This window comes from Typopeltis vanoorti, chromosome 11 (genome assembly GCF_054136105.1).
Source record: "Typopeltis vanoorti isolate ZY-2024b chromosome 11, IOZ_Tvanoo_1.0, whole genome shotgun sequence".
In the NCBI taxonomy this organism is placed as follows: Eukaryota; Metazoa; Arthropoda; class Arachnida; order Uropygi; family Thelyphonidae; genus Typopeltis; species Typopeltis vanoorti.
The window spans coordinates 57,305,456-57,320,521 of NC_143559.1; the positions used below are offsets into that span (position 1 = coordinate 57,305,456).

Consider the following 15,066-nt stretch of genomic DNA (forward strand, 5'->3'; position numbering starts at 1 on the left):
ACCATTCCATCCATTCACCACTCTCCAAGCAAAAAATCTAGTACTAACACTCCTGCTAACTATGCTCTTACACAATTTCCCCTAGTGACTCATTATCTACTTCCTGCCATGTACTAGAAAAAAAAAAATCTTCAGTGTCAATCCTATAAAACCCTTTTATAACTTAAATGCTTCTATCATGTCTCCTCTTTTTTGCCTATCAGCTAGTTTTTGTGAAGCCCACAGACCATCACTCTATTCTTGTAGGGAGCATTCCATAGACCTGCCACAATATTTGTCACTTGAAATCCAGGAGTGCGGATCTGTACAGAGTAGTCTGAATGTGACCTTCGTCACTGTGTGGTCCTTCAGTCCATGGACTGGTTGGTGTAGCACACTGTTCCTACCATTTGTTCTTTTGTTTGGCAATTCTCTTCCTTCATATCTTCTTGTTCCTGAATTTTCACATAGTTGTTTGATGAAGTTCATTCTTGGTCTTCCCCTCGTTCTTTTACCCAGGATTTTACCTTCTATTACTGTTTTGAGGAAATTGTTATGCCTTAGTAGGTGCAAAAAAAAAGCTTTTTTTTTTTGCCTATGCAAAAAAATGCTTTTTTTGTCTGTGCAATGTGCATCTTCTGTGATCAGTTGTTCCGAGTATTGAAAGGAAGTTACTTGTTTAATGGGTTTATCTTCTATTCTGATGCTCAGAGTATGGAGTTTCTTTCCTGTTATCATTGCCTTTGTTTTCATGAAGTTTATTCTCATGCCATATCCAGATGTCTTGTTATTTATTCCTTTCAGCGTTTTCTCCAGTCTCATGGAGCAAGCTGCTATTATTGCTTGGTCATCTGCAAATTTAATAATATTTACTCTTTTGCTATTTATCACAATTCTGTACTCTTTAAAGCTTCCCTCATCATTTTGTCTGCAACAATGTTAAAAACGATTGGGAGAGTAGGCATGCTTGTCTTACACCTTTCTCAATTTTAGTTGGTTCTGACCATCTCTTGTAGAGACACTACTGCAGTTTGGTGTTCATACAGCTGCCAGATCAACTTGATTATTTGTTCTTCTTCTTCTTCTACTGCCATCGCTCTCTCTCTCCCCCACCCTCAGCAGTGGGAAGAGTTTATGCCATGAGACCATGTCAAATGCTTTTTCATGGTCTGTAAAGCATATATACAGAAGTCATCCTTGTTCTATCATATACTCCCTGACATGCCTCAATGCCAGAATTGCATCCCGAGTTCCTTGTTCTTTTCTGAAACCAAATTAGTTTTCTTCAAGATAGGTTTCCAATTTTGATTCCAATGGTCTTTTATTATTTTTAGGAGTATTTTTGATGTATGACTTACTAAGCTTATTTCTGTAGTGAGTACATTCTATTGATTTAGTCTCTCTCTAGGGATGGATACCATCAGGGAGCGTATAACGTATTCTAGCCGTATTCCTTTTTCAAAAGTATCAGTGATCAGTTGGTATACCTTGTCTTTTACCTGTTCACTTGCTTCCTTAATTAGTTCAGTTGGTATTCTATCTTAGCCTTAGTCGTTGCAATAGTTGTGGGTGCATTGTCGAATTCGTCAAGTAATTTGCATTATATTATTTATCAGTTTATCTTTCCTTTCTGGCAATTGCTGGAGTGGTTTTGTTTCTTTATACAGTTCTTGTAGATATTCTTGCCGTCTTTTCTTCTTTATCTCAGGATTTGTTATTGGGTTTCCCTGTATGTCATTTACATTGCTGATTCCACCAATTTTCTTTACCTTTTCTGCATTCTCTGTCCACTTCATTTTTGAGCTTTTTATACATCATTTGTCCTCTGTTGTGTTAATATTTTTGCATTTTCATCTTTCTTCCATTTTGCTTAATATTTCAGTAGTGATCCATGGCTTTTACAGTTCTTGTAGTTTTATTCCTATGCATTCTTCTGCTGCTCCATTTATTATTGTTTTAATGTCTTTCCATAGTGTGTCAGTATCTGTAAAAGCCATGGATCACTACTGAAATATTAAGCAAAATGGAAGAAAGATGAAAATGCAAAAATATTAACACAACAGAGGACAAATGATGTATATATATATTGTTGTTGCAATCTCTGAATCTTTGTTTCATTTTCTGTTCTTTTAAAATTTCTACATTACATTTCTTTCTAGCTTTGGGCTTTTTTTGGGATTTTCCCCCTTTTTTGTTTTTTCATGATTACTAGGTTGTGATCAGATCCTATATCTGCTCCTGGGGAAAGCCATTGCTTTCTTAATTGGTTCCAGTACTACTGTTTTACCATTTCCCAATCCAGTTCCCCTGGACTCTTCCAAGTGTATCTTCTTCTCTTGGGGGCTTCAAACCAAGTGTTAGTGATCATAAGGTTTTCTTGTTTACAGAAGTCTATTAGTCTTTATCCTTTTTCATTTCTTGTTCCAAGGCCAAACTTTCCACTGATGTCAGATGTTTCTTCTTCTCCAACTGTGGCATTCCAGTCTTCCATTATCACTACGTTTTCTTTTGTTTTTGTCTTTCTCAATAGTCCTTTGATTTGTTCATACATTTCTTCCACTTCATCTTCATTATGTCCCAATGTTGGCATATGTACTTGTATTATTATCAGATCCACTGGTTTGGCTGATAATCTTGCCATCATGCACCTTTTACTGATTACCTCTAACTTCCATTAGTGCTTTGGTTGCCTGCTTATCCATTAGAAATGTTAGCCCACCCTGTCCATTTTCACTGGCTGTATGAATTACTCTGTATTCATTGCTTTGAAACTCTCCTTCATCTTTCCATTTGTTTCACTTACTCCTATAATATTTATTTTTTTTCTCATTTCATTTTTCAAATTCTTCAGCTTTTTTGCTTGCAGTAGGATGTGTACATTCCATGTGGCTATGTTGATATACAAGGATTTTGTATGCTAATGACTTGAGAGTCCTTGCCATCTCTCCTACCAGGCACGATGCCTGTTAAAGTCACAGCCCCATAGTTTCTAGTTCACATATCAGTTGTAAGCATTCTTTCATGTGTGCTATTTTACTAGGGATTAGTAGTGAAGTGGTTTCCCCGCAGTAACCATCTAACATGGCTATGTTCACCAGCCATTGTCGTACAGGGTCTTCTGCCTGCTGAATGGAGATGATAAGCAGTCAGCCTTCAGTTTGGCTCTTCCTCCTCATCTTCTTTGTTGATGATGATGTTGCCAGATCACCATCATATATGAGTGCTTTTCTGGTGGCACTGACTTGCCATGATGTAGTGCTGTCCGGGCTAATGTGAAGATTTGAGTGAGACAGTGTTTTCCCAGCTGTTTCCCTATGCCCTGTTAGTGATTACCATTGCTGGTCTGCAACTGCTTATTTGTCAGGTTTCCCCTACTCATCTTGCAGCTAGCCTTTATATCTAAAGGTCACTCCCCCTATCTGCCACCTGGGGATGTGCCTTGTAGCAGTCAGCTCTGCCCGAGGGATGTGGCCTTATTAAAACTGTATACAGGGGAACAATAACCTCTCTATCCCTGCTTGTTAGTGTGTTTTTCAACAACCAAATAATCTGATATTATGTTTTGGTTACCCTTCACAATATACCCTCTAAACTTTAACTCTTCAGTTCTCTGTAGTTCAGTTCCATCAACATAGTACACAGCTTGTGATTTCTTCCCAAAGTGCATCAAATTATGCTTAGCCACATTAAACTGGTAGCCATTTACCTTTGTCCATAGTGCTAGTCTATTTAAGTCTTCCTGCAGATCTCTACACCACCTTCATCTACCTTTGCTCTTCCAAGTTTAGCATCAATAAATAGCAATATTTCCTTTCAAATTATATCCTATATCATTGATATATGTATTGTGGTATATCACTGATCATTTGTCTTCTCCTGGACTCAATCCCCTCCATAAAACCTAATGCAAGCCATTTCAGGCATTCAGTAAGCAGGACAGTGATTTAACATCTGTGGTGTGAAAATCAACTATTACCCGCAAATGATTACACCAATTTGAAGTATATGATAGGGGAGAAACTAAGGAAGTCATCCCTGGAAGTTGGGTGAATAGGAGCGTAGTTATCAAGGGCTCAGAAACTAGTTTGTTTTTCTGGTGAGTGAGATAGAATGCCAGTAAGTGAGGTGTATTATCATGCCTTTCCCCATATTCCGGGTTCTGTAATGCATTATGGGATATAGAGCAATGATGTGAAGTCATACTGCTATCATTAAGTTATTTTTGCTTGTGCTTGGTAAAATAAGGATGAAAATAAGAACGTATTCTTATGAAACAACTTTCACTGTAATGTATGGCATTATGTACACCTGAGAAAGGAGTGTACTATGCATTATTGTATGCAGTGCATCTTAATGTGAAAATCAGCTGTTCTTTGTATACAAGCAGCCTAGTTGTGGAAAATATTTTGCACTTGACCTTTTTTATTTACTTCTGCTAGGTTAAAATAAGGATGAAAACAAGAATATTGTTTGTCAAGTATATTATACTTTCCAACCCAGCAAAAACGTGCCTGCAACACCTGAATATTTCTTTTCAGCACATGATAAAAGGACATCTTTTTTGGCACATTCTTGAGAATAATATAGTAATACTGTTAGTTTGCCAGGTTTGATTTGTACAGACAAATTCCCTGATATAGCACTTAATCATTATATACAAGGAATTTGATGTTAGACTGGGACCTGCTTTGTTATGATGTGATATCAACCTCATGATGGCTGTTTGCAACATTTCAGAGGTCTCTGAAACAGTTCTCTAGTTTATAACAAATGTGATGCAAACGCTCTTTGCTCTTTCATGCTACTCATTTCAAAAATTACAGAACACAGTGAATATTGAGTTATGTCATGTTTTTGGGAAAACATAGCAAGCTGGAATGGTGTAATGCTCAACAGACCAATTTGTAATGAAGCATATAATAATTCCGCAGTGAATCAAATCATGCTGCTAACTGTACATTTGCGGTTTGTCCAGAAGCTTCTGGTTTCATCTTTTGCCATAAGCCTGGTTATGGCATATATGCCAAACTTTGGGTGTCACTATGAAAACTCAAAATTTGTATGGGAAATTTATTTGCTATTACCATATTATACAGTTGACCAAACATCATGAATCATGTAGTCCCCACTAAACCCTTGTAAGATTAGAAAGGAAACTATGGATTACACAAGTTAGCAAAAGTTTTTATTTGTAGTGTCTGTAGCATTTAGAATCTCAGCATTAACATCCAAAAAAGCTCTATGTTTTTAACCAACCAAAAAAAATCTAAGAGGAACAGTATTTCCTGGCTTAAAGTGGTGGTGGTGGGGGGGGGGATTGTAGCTACTGTTCTGTTTAACAAAGGTTAAAAATAAATTGTTTCAAATCTTTATTTTTTTTCCCTCAGAAAAAAGACAGCTTAACTAGAATTTTTATGCAATGCCTGAAATTTTATATAATACTTTTAAGTGATTTAAAACCAAATTCAGTACTCAATTTAAAACACTAATAAAGACAAAAGACCATAGTTCAATCACAATAAAGAACTAGTTTGCAGTATATATTAGAGGAGATATATATTGCGATTATTGGAGATGAGAGTCAGGGGGAGTGGTGGTGGACAAGGACCTGAAATTCCGAGACCACCTTGTACAATTTGCGAAGGTGTCACATCGGATAATGGCAATGATGTGGAGGGCTGTAACATGCAGAAATAAAAGGTGATGATGCCATTGTATGAGGCCTTGATCAGTTCTCATATGGATTATTGTGCACAGATTTGGTCACCAGGTTTTCATGGTGATGAGGATATATTTGAAACGGTCCAGAGAAATTCACATAGGTGGTCAGTGGTCTTTGGAATGTGAAGTATGAGGACAGATTGAGAGATTGTAAATTGCAAAGGCTCATGAATAGGAGGAGGAGGAGGGGGGGGATATGATTGAGACATATAAGCTAGTCAGGGTTTGTTATCAGGTTGGCATGGAAGAGATTTTTCATTGAATGGGAGAGGCGGTTGGAACAAGAGGCCATCTCTGGAAACTGTATAAGGAGTGTCGTATAAAATTTGGTCGATTTTATACGACATCTCGTGCACTGCAGCGGAGAAAGAATTTAAAAAAGTACGAGATCAACACATCAAAAAAAATTTGAAAAAGGACGCGATCTCGAAACCGCATCCTACCGAAATGGTAGTTAACCTGTCGTCACTTAGTGTGACACCTGAAGCACTTGACGCCCTCGCACATGGCCACAACTTCACCATTGCACCCAGAAGAATACCCGGTGAGGATATCATGATACGAATTGAACACGGGATTCGACACCTTCCAAGCCACGTCGCCAACATATCAGACTGGATGTAGCTTGTGTTCTGACCAAAGCTAAACCACCTAAAACCAACATGCCCAGTAAAGAAATTAAATCTCTGTTAGAATTAAAGAAAAACAAGAAAATAATAATCACGAAAGCTGACAAAGGGAATGTCACAGTATTGCTTAACCAAAAAGATTACACAGGTAAGCTGAAATCTATTGTTAGATCGGGCCACTTACCTCCCTATCAAGTACAATCCCACCAACTCACAAATTAGAAAACTCCACAGGCTCCTTAAGAAGGTCACTTCTTGGCCTGTGGAAATCACTAACAAATTAAAACTATATAACTCCCCCCCCCCCCCCCCGTATTTATGGACTCCCAAAAATTCACAAGAAAAATGTGCCATTACGTCCCATAGTGGATGGCATTGATTCCCCAACATACAAACTAGCTAAACATTTGGCCAAAGCTCTCTCACACTATACTGGCAACAAACCTTCATACATAAAAAACTCAGCCCACTTCAAAGCCAGCATAGAAAACCTTACACTCAAACACACTGACATAATGGTCAGTTTTGATGTCTCCTCCTTATTTACAAATGTCCCACTCAAAGAATCCTTAGAGCTAATCCAAGCTAAATTTCCTCCCGATATCACAGCCCTATTTCAGTTCACAATGAACTCAGGCTATTTTGTTTGGCAAGGAAAATTCTACAAACAAATAGAGGGGACAGCCATGGGTTCTCCACTCTCCCCACCCTTGGCCAACTTTTATATGGAGACTTTTGAAGAGAAAGCCTTAAACTCTGCCCCACAAAAACCAACCGTTTGGCTTCGCTATGTAGATTATATTCATTATTTGGCCACATGGCTCTGATGCACTCCTCTCCTTCTTAACACACGTAAACAACCAACACCCCAGGATCAAATTCACCCTGGAAGAGGAAAAAAACAACTGCATTCCTTTCTTAGGCACACTAGTCACCCACCAGCCTGATGGAACCTTGGTTATCTCAATATATAGAAAACCCACTCATACAGGCAGATACATTCACCAACAATTCCCCCCCCCACACACAACAATATGGAGTCATTAAGACACTACACAACAGGGCTAAACTTATCTGCTCGAATGACAGTACCCTAACCACAGAACTAAACCACATTCTCAACACTTTCTCAGCCAATGGCTACCCCCCCCCCAAAAAAAAAAAAAAAAAATCCAAAAAGTATTGAAACCAGTAAACCACAACCCCCCACAACAAGGATTACTCTAAATCCATCACCATACTCTACATCTGAGGCTCCTCGGAAAAAATCACAAAAGTCTTAAAAAAACATAACTTAACTTCTTGTTACAGACCATATAAAAATTTGGCATCCCTTATCCGCTCTACTAAAGACCTACCTGGTGTATACCAGGTCCTTTGCAGCTGTAAGCTGTCCTACTTTGGCCAAACAGGCAGGACAGCAAATATCAGAATTTCAAAACACAAGGACTACATCCGTTTTCACCAATACAGCCACTCTGGTCTTGCTGACCATGCGCTGGATACCTGCCATAGAATACGGTGGAAGAAAGCCAGGATAATACACCGTAGCAAATACAGATATGAAAGGCTTTTCATGGAATCAGCTTCAGCCCTAAGAAACGATCCAAACCTCAACAAATTTGGCTGCATGAGACTTCCTCAAATATGGGAAACCTACATCAGAAGACCTTCAGCCCAATTGCCCAAGAATACCAACATTGCCTGCTAGAGGGCACAATCAGGACTTTGGGAGAAATAATAGCTTCCTACTTCTTCCTCACTTACTGTTTTGTTGTGCCTGCATGCACATGTCTTGTACTTAAGTTCTTGAAAATGGCAACGTGACATTGCTGAAATATTGAAATATATTAAAATTTATTTTAATGTATATCCTAGTACGTTGTAATTTCCTTAAATTATATAGTGAAAATGCATAACCAACGTCTAACCTTTCCACGAGAAGGAGGGTGCAAGCAGAGGAGTGAGGAGAAGGTTCTTAATATGGAGAATGATTGGTGAGTGGAAATCATTGCCTGAATGTGTTGTGAATGTGAATGTTGAATCAGTTTAAGGCATGGTTAGATGAGTTTTGTGTATGTGATGTTGTGTACTACCTATGATGAGTCTCTGACTTAATGGAGGTCAGATAATAATAATAAATATATATATTTAAATAAATAAATATATATTTAAAAAAAATATATATATATATATATATATGTGTGTGTTTTTTTTAATGACTACAAAAGGGTACAGAAGAAGCTAGCGAAAAGAAATCTGATGCTGAACAACCTTTAGATTTGGGATTTCCGGAAGATGATGATGATAACGCACAGAATGAAGGTAATTGAATTTTTTTTTAAACTAATAATACAGGACTATCTTTGCTTACCTAATGATAATTGCATATGACTTGTTGTGATATTGTAGATTTCCTAGCAATATTCAATTTTTTTTATTCGATCTGTATCTTTTGTAACATATCTTGTCATTTACTTCATTTATATTTATTGGTTTGGTGAATTTCAGTGCCTCCATGACTGTCATGAAGGCTCTGAGCCCAACAAGAATACAAGAGTGTGAACCATTCAAAGCTGCTCATCCACTACTCTACATCATCATCATCATCATCAAATTCTTGCTATGTACCCTACAGGATATGACAATACTACATGAAAAAATTACATCATTACTAACTTCCTATCTACAATTTTCCTCCAAATCAGTCTGTTACTTGTCAAGACTCCAACATTATCAGATCTTATATTTCTATCGTCTAAGGCACTTTGTACCGTATCAATCCACCTATATCTTGGTTTCCTCTGGGTCGTTTTCCTGCCAACCTGGCAGAGAACACTTGTTTTGCTAATCTTTCCTCTCCCATTCTATTTAAGTGACCATGCCACCTGAGATTAGCTCTGCTAACGCATTCCTGGATGCTGACAATGTCAAGTTCTTTCCTAATATCCTCATTTTTAATATGATATTGCCATTGATGCCATCTGTTCACGCCTCTAATCTTTCTCAGGACTCTCATATCTGTGGTCTCTAGTCTTTGGTCAAGTGTTTTACTTCTGACCCAGCTTTCAGATCCATAAGTTAAAACTGGTTTGAACACCATCTTGTATATAGCTAATTTAGTGTTCCGACTAACTTCTCTCTTATTCCATATGAGTTTATTCAATTGACTTCCCACCATACCAGCTTTGCTGATTCTGTTGTCTATTTCTATATTTAATTTACCATCTTCAGTAAAAATCGTGCCTAAGTAGCTGAAATGTTTTACTTGTTCCACAGGTTCTCCATTCACAACACAGTTGACATTTTCAATGATTCTGCCTATCTTCATTGTCTTTGTCTTTTTATTGCTGACCTTCATACCATATCTTTTACAACAGCAATTGAATTTAGTCAGAGAATCTTGCAGACTTGTAGCGGATTTATTTAGAAGTATAACATCATCCGCATAAAGCAAAGAGCTGACATTAACATCTCCAATTTTGATATCAGGTTTAATACCACTTTCCTTCATAATGTGATCCATATAGATAATGAATAACAGAGGGGATAATGTACATCCTTGTCTCACACCAGATTTAACATTAAACCATCTTCCTGTATTTCCTTCAATTCTAACTGCTGACTTACAACTCAAATAAAGACTAAGTATTGCTTGATATAATGCCCCATTGACACCATATAACTGAAGCGTATTGAATAGCTTCTCTCTTGGCACCTTGTCATATGCCTTTTCCAAATCGACAAAACTTAAATACAGATCTTTGTTATATTCCCATGCTTTCTCGACTATTTGTCGTAAAGTGAAGATCTGATCCTGACAGCCTCTATTTGGCCTGAATCCAGCTTGTTCTTCACCAAGCTTTTCTTCCACAATTCTTTTCTCAAGTATACCGTTTCTCAAGTATACTTGCATAGATCTTGCCAGGAACACTCAGTAGGGAAATACCTCTGTAATTCTCACATTCAGTTTTATTTCCCTTTTTATATATGGGTACTATGAGAGCTCTACTCCAATCATCCGGAATTCGTCCCTCTGTCCAGTCTTTCTGAACTATGCAGTGCAGCCACTGTAAGACTTTTATACTACCATACTTCAGCATTTCTGGTCGAATATCATCTACTCCTGCTGCCTTTCCACATTTCAAGCCTTTGATGGCTTTTTCTACTTCAAGTATGGATATGTATTCCTGACTGCATGCCTGGTCAGTGTTTTTTATCACTGTGCTGTCATCACTGCTTGTTTCATTTAGTAGTTTTTCAAAGTAATTACTCCATACTTCAAGGATATCTTTTTCTCCTGTTTTCATGTAACCTTTATCATTTCTAACTCCTTTTACAGCACTCTTTCCTCCATTCCTAAGCTTTTTCAACAGACTCCAGAATATTTTGCCACCTTCTTGATATTTATTTTCTATATTCTTGCCAAAGTCCTCCCATGACTTTTGTTTAGCTAGTTTTACACACTGTTTAGCTTTCTTACATTTGTCTCTGTATTCTCTAAGAGCACAAGCTGACTTATTTGCCAGGAACTTTTGATATGCTTTCTTCTTTTCCTTCACTGCCTCTTTAACTTCCTGTGTCCACCAGGGAGTTCTGATTTTTTTATCCTTGCACACAACCTCACCACATGCCTCTCTGGCAGAATCAATCAATGTTTTCTTCAGAGTTTGCCACTGAATCTCCAAGGTTTGATTCATTTTCTCAAACTCTTTCATTTTCTTTTCAATAATCTTTCTGTATTTTTGTCTACAGTTCACATCTGAGAGCTGCTCAACTTTTATTCGCTTTAAAACTTTATTGTCATTCTTTTCAATATGAAATTCAATTTTATCCTGCTCAAGACTAAATAGTGATCACTTCCAATTTCAAATCCTCTGTACAGTCTGGTGTCCTGCACCAGGGAGAAAACATCACTATCAACAATAACATAGTCAATGAGACTTTTCTTATTCCTAGCCTCTTCTCTCCATGTGAATTTGTGCACATTTTTATGTTGGAACATGGTGTTAGTAATAATGTCCTGAGCAGAAATCCAACAGATATTTGCCATTATTATTAGCTTTGCTCTTTTCTCCAAATTTTCCCCAAATATTTTTGTATGTCTCACAATCATTTCCTACTCTGCTATTTAGATCCTCAACAAGGACCAACTTTTCCTTTTTCATTGTGTCAGTTGCTTTTTCTGAAGCCTCAAAAAATTCCTCCACTTCTACCTTAGTAGAACCTTCTGTGGGACCATAAGCAGAAATAAGTCTCATTGTCCAGTTCCCCATTCTCATATTTGCCCACATTACTCTACTTGAGACTGACTGCCATTCAAGAAGATTAGGCTCGTATTTTGTGTTGAATACTATGGCTACTCCTTCTTTTCCTTGATTGTCGTTGCCTGAATATAACATTTTGTATTTATTGCTTAGAAAGATCTCACCAGTTTTGGTCATTTTTGTTTCAGTCACCCCTATTATGTCGATCTGGTACTTATCTAATTCCTCAGCTAGCTCCATTTCTTTGCCATTCAGGCTTCTTACGTTGATAGTACCGATCTTTAACTCTGGTGATGTTGAGTTGGGGTTTGTTTTCAGATTTGTTCCAGTAGCTGACTTTTCGCTGTTCGCCCTGGTTCCCTGGCGAAAACAATGGGGGCCTTGTTTAACCGGGCGACGCCCCAGCCGGCATGAAATTTTGTCATGTTGTACCATCATTTTTTATTTTGCTTTAACCAATAAGAATACAGTTTGGTCGGCTAAATCCCAAATTGCCAGCCCATCCTCGTTCGTTCAGTATCAAAGTAGATACCCAACAGGGTGCACCACGAGAAGGTGAGGATTGGACATTAGGTCAGAAGCCCTGGTCGGTTCTCCGCATTCCTTTAAAGGCTATGTTGAGGTCTCCTCTCACTTATACAGCTTTGACCCTTAAGCACCCCGACTGCTACTCTACTCTGTAATTTATTAATTTAAGCATTCTTAGACATATACGTAGTAAAGAAAAAGAGCACATTTTCTTTATCATTGTTACTGATATGTAGAAAAGAATCTTTTCTTTATCTCCATATTATTATCATGGCACCTTAAAAGTGTTATCCCTGGAGAGGATGGGGAAACAGTTGTAATCAAGAGCAAAAAAAATGTCAAAAATTTATACATTCGGTCAGATGTTTTTTTGCATGAACGTGGTGTTAACTGTGAGTGGATCCAACCATTAGGCTATGGGTTCAAATATCATTCTTATCGATGTTTTGTGTTTGGTCTTTTAAATGGAGTGTGGATATCTGGATTATTTAATCCCTAACCTGCCCATTGTATTAAATCTGCTATAGGTTTCCAATCTTTCATGTGGAGTCGACAAAAAAAAAAAAAAAAAAAAAGTCATTTCTACAGTACCCTATCACAGAAGTCTTATAAAACTTTGTCCTTTTTTAATTACCAACTTTTTGTTTCTCACATTGAATGTGTACTTATTACTGAAATTTACTTGTTCAGTTAGTCCTTGACTGTATTTAGATCATGATTACAACTACTTTATTACTCACGTAGGTCTTAAACTTTTCATAGAATGATCCAGATGGTATCCTATTTGTTTTTGTGTTTTGCCTAGGTGAAATGCATGATAGAAGGTTTGTTTAGTTGTGCCATGCAATGAGGTGAAACCCCTACATATATATAGTGGGCTTTCAGTTATCTAACCTTCAATTATATGTTAAGACTCTGATAAAGCAGTTAATCTTAATTATGGCTGACTATAGTATGTTTTTGGCTTTTGTAGGATAAAAAATCAGTTTCTTGGAGGTGAAACTGCTACTTCTGGTTGAGACTAGCTAATGCACATTCAGTTTAAAAGTCTTGATTCTAACTACGTATTTGCAACCAAAGGCATTGTTGAAGCCAGGCTGAACTATGTAGGCTGCACAGAATAAACCTTTCCTTAATTTTTGTTATCCTTTTTGACCACATTGATTAGCCTTTGTGGTTACTTAACTGGCTTATATTTCACTGAAATTCAAACCAACATCTTCAGAGAAAAACAACACATGACAATGAGTAATCAAAACCCTTTAAATTGTGATAGCAAAAGATTTCAAGTCCTAATTTGGCACCTTCGAATGTTGAATAAAGGAAGTATTACAGTTACGTAGGAGCGGATCTTAAAATGAGTCTCCCCACATGGAACATTTTGAGGACAAAAGTACTCACCACAGCTACTTTCAAACCATTAACTGTTAGTATGGTTACACTTCATTAATGATATGTTTGCCTTTTTGTCCCTTGGGCAAGACTATATTCCTTTGTAACTTACCTTAATAGCCAACACCCCCAAAATTCACTTCACAGTAGAAAAAGAATCAAATATTTTTTAATTAATTCTGGCAAAAAAAACAGGTAAAAGGTAAAACAGTTTACTTTTCCTTTAGTGTTACATGGTGATAAGCATTCATTTTAGACAAATTATGGACTCTACAACTGTGTTATAAATAACTATTTTAATTTCCCAATGTTTCGACCTTCATATTAAGGTCATCTGGAGTATACACATATATACAAAGACAAGCTGAATTACATTTCACACAATATGCTAAAGAGACAATGATTTGATCAATGGTTATTCTACTGGCATGACCTCTAGTGAAAATAGAAAAAAATAAATAAAAGAAATAAAAATAAAAAATTAATTAATTAATTACTAATGTTGAATACAGGAAGTATTACATTATTAGATATATGAAGAGCCAAAAGCTTCAATTCGGCAACATATGACTTGTTTAAGTTAAGGGATATTACATCTCATATCGTTTTTTAGCCAAATAAGAAACTCAAAGAGTTTCATGCCGAATATAGTAGAAACTATATAAAGTTCGGCGATTCCAAGCATAAGCAAATACCTGGATACTGCAGCAACTGACCCTAAAGGTAGTGCAAGCTGAGGCAACTCATGTCTAAGGTGGAGCAAGCTCCGATCACTATTCTTGATATTTACCCATAATGTGAACTTAGCTCCTAGGAGCTGTATTTCTGTTCTACATTATGAGAGAAGGTCACTACCCAGACCGGTTTCGACCTTTATTGAGGTCTCATCAGTGAGTTGGTAGACCTAGTTAATATCAAGTTTGTAGCAAACAGAACTTACAACCCTTCTATGAGTATTGCCGAGAGGTGTCCTAATAAATTATTAGATATATGAAGAGCCAAAAGCTTCAATTCGGTGACATATGACTTGTTTAAGTTAATTTCAATAAAGGTCAAAACCGGTCTGGGTAGTGACCTCTCATAATGTAGAACAGAAATACAGCTCCTAGGAGCTAAGTTCACATTATGGGTAAATATCAAGAATAGTGATCGGAGCTTGCTCCACCTTAGACATGAGTTGCCTCAGCTTGCACTACCTTTAGGGTCAGTTGCTGCAGTATCCAGGTATTTGCTTACGCTTGGAATCCCCGAACTTTATATAGTTTCTACTATATTCGGCATGAAACGCTTTGAGTTTCTTATTCGGCTAAGAAACGATATGGGATGTAATATACCTTAACGGCTGTGATCTATGTCAAAATTTCTGTAATAAAACTGGAATAAATAATTTACAGAATTATTATTTACAAGCCAATGTTTTGACAGCTCAAGCTAACATTATCAGATGCATTTTAATAAGAGGCACCTCCATGCACATGACTGTTCTTGTTTTCTAAGTCATTTCCTTATTACATTTTTCACTAAATGTGTATTAATCAAGTGTCCCTGAA

At 37.1% G+C, this 15,066-nt stretch overlaps 1 protein-coding gene across 4 annotated transcripts in view; it reads left to right on the top strand.

Moving 5' to 3' along the window:
* Positions 1-15,066, top strand: part of LOC150101606 (kinesin light chain-like) — a 465,700-nt gene that overhangs the window by 129,534 nt on the left and 321,100 nt on the right. For all 4 annotated transcript variants that reach the window (XM_090400088.1, XM_090400087.1, XM_090400086.1 and 1 more), the window contains exon 4: positions 8,561-8,654. In XM_090400088.1, the coding sequence (XP_090256214.1) occupies positions 8,561-8,654 (94 nt within the window). The remainder of the gene's footprint in view (positions 1-8,560; positions 8,655-15,066) is intronic.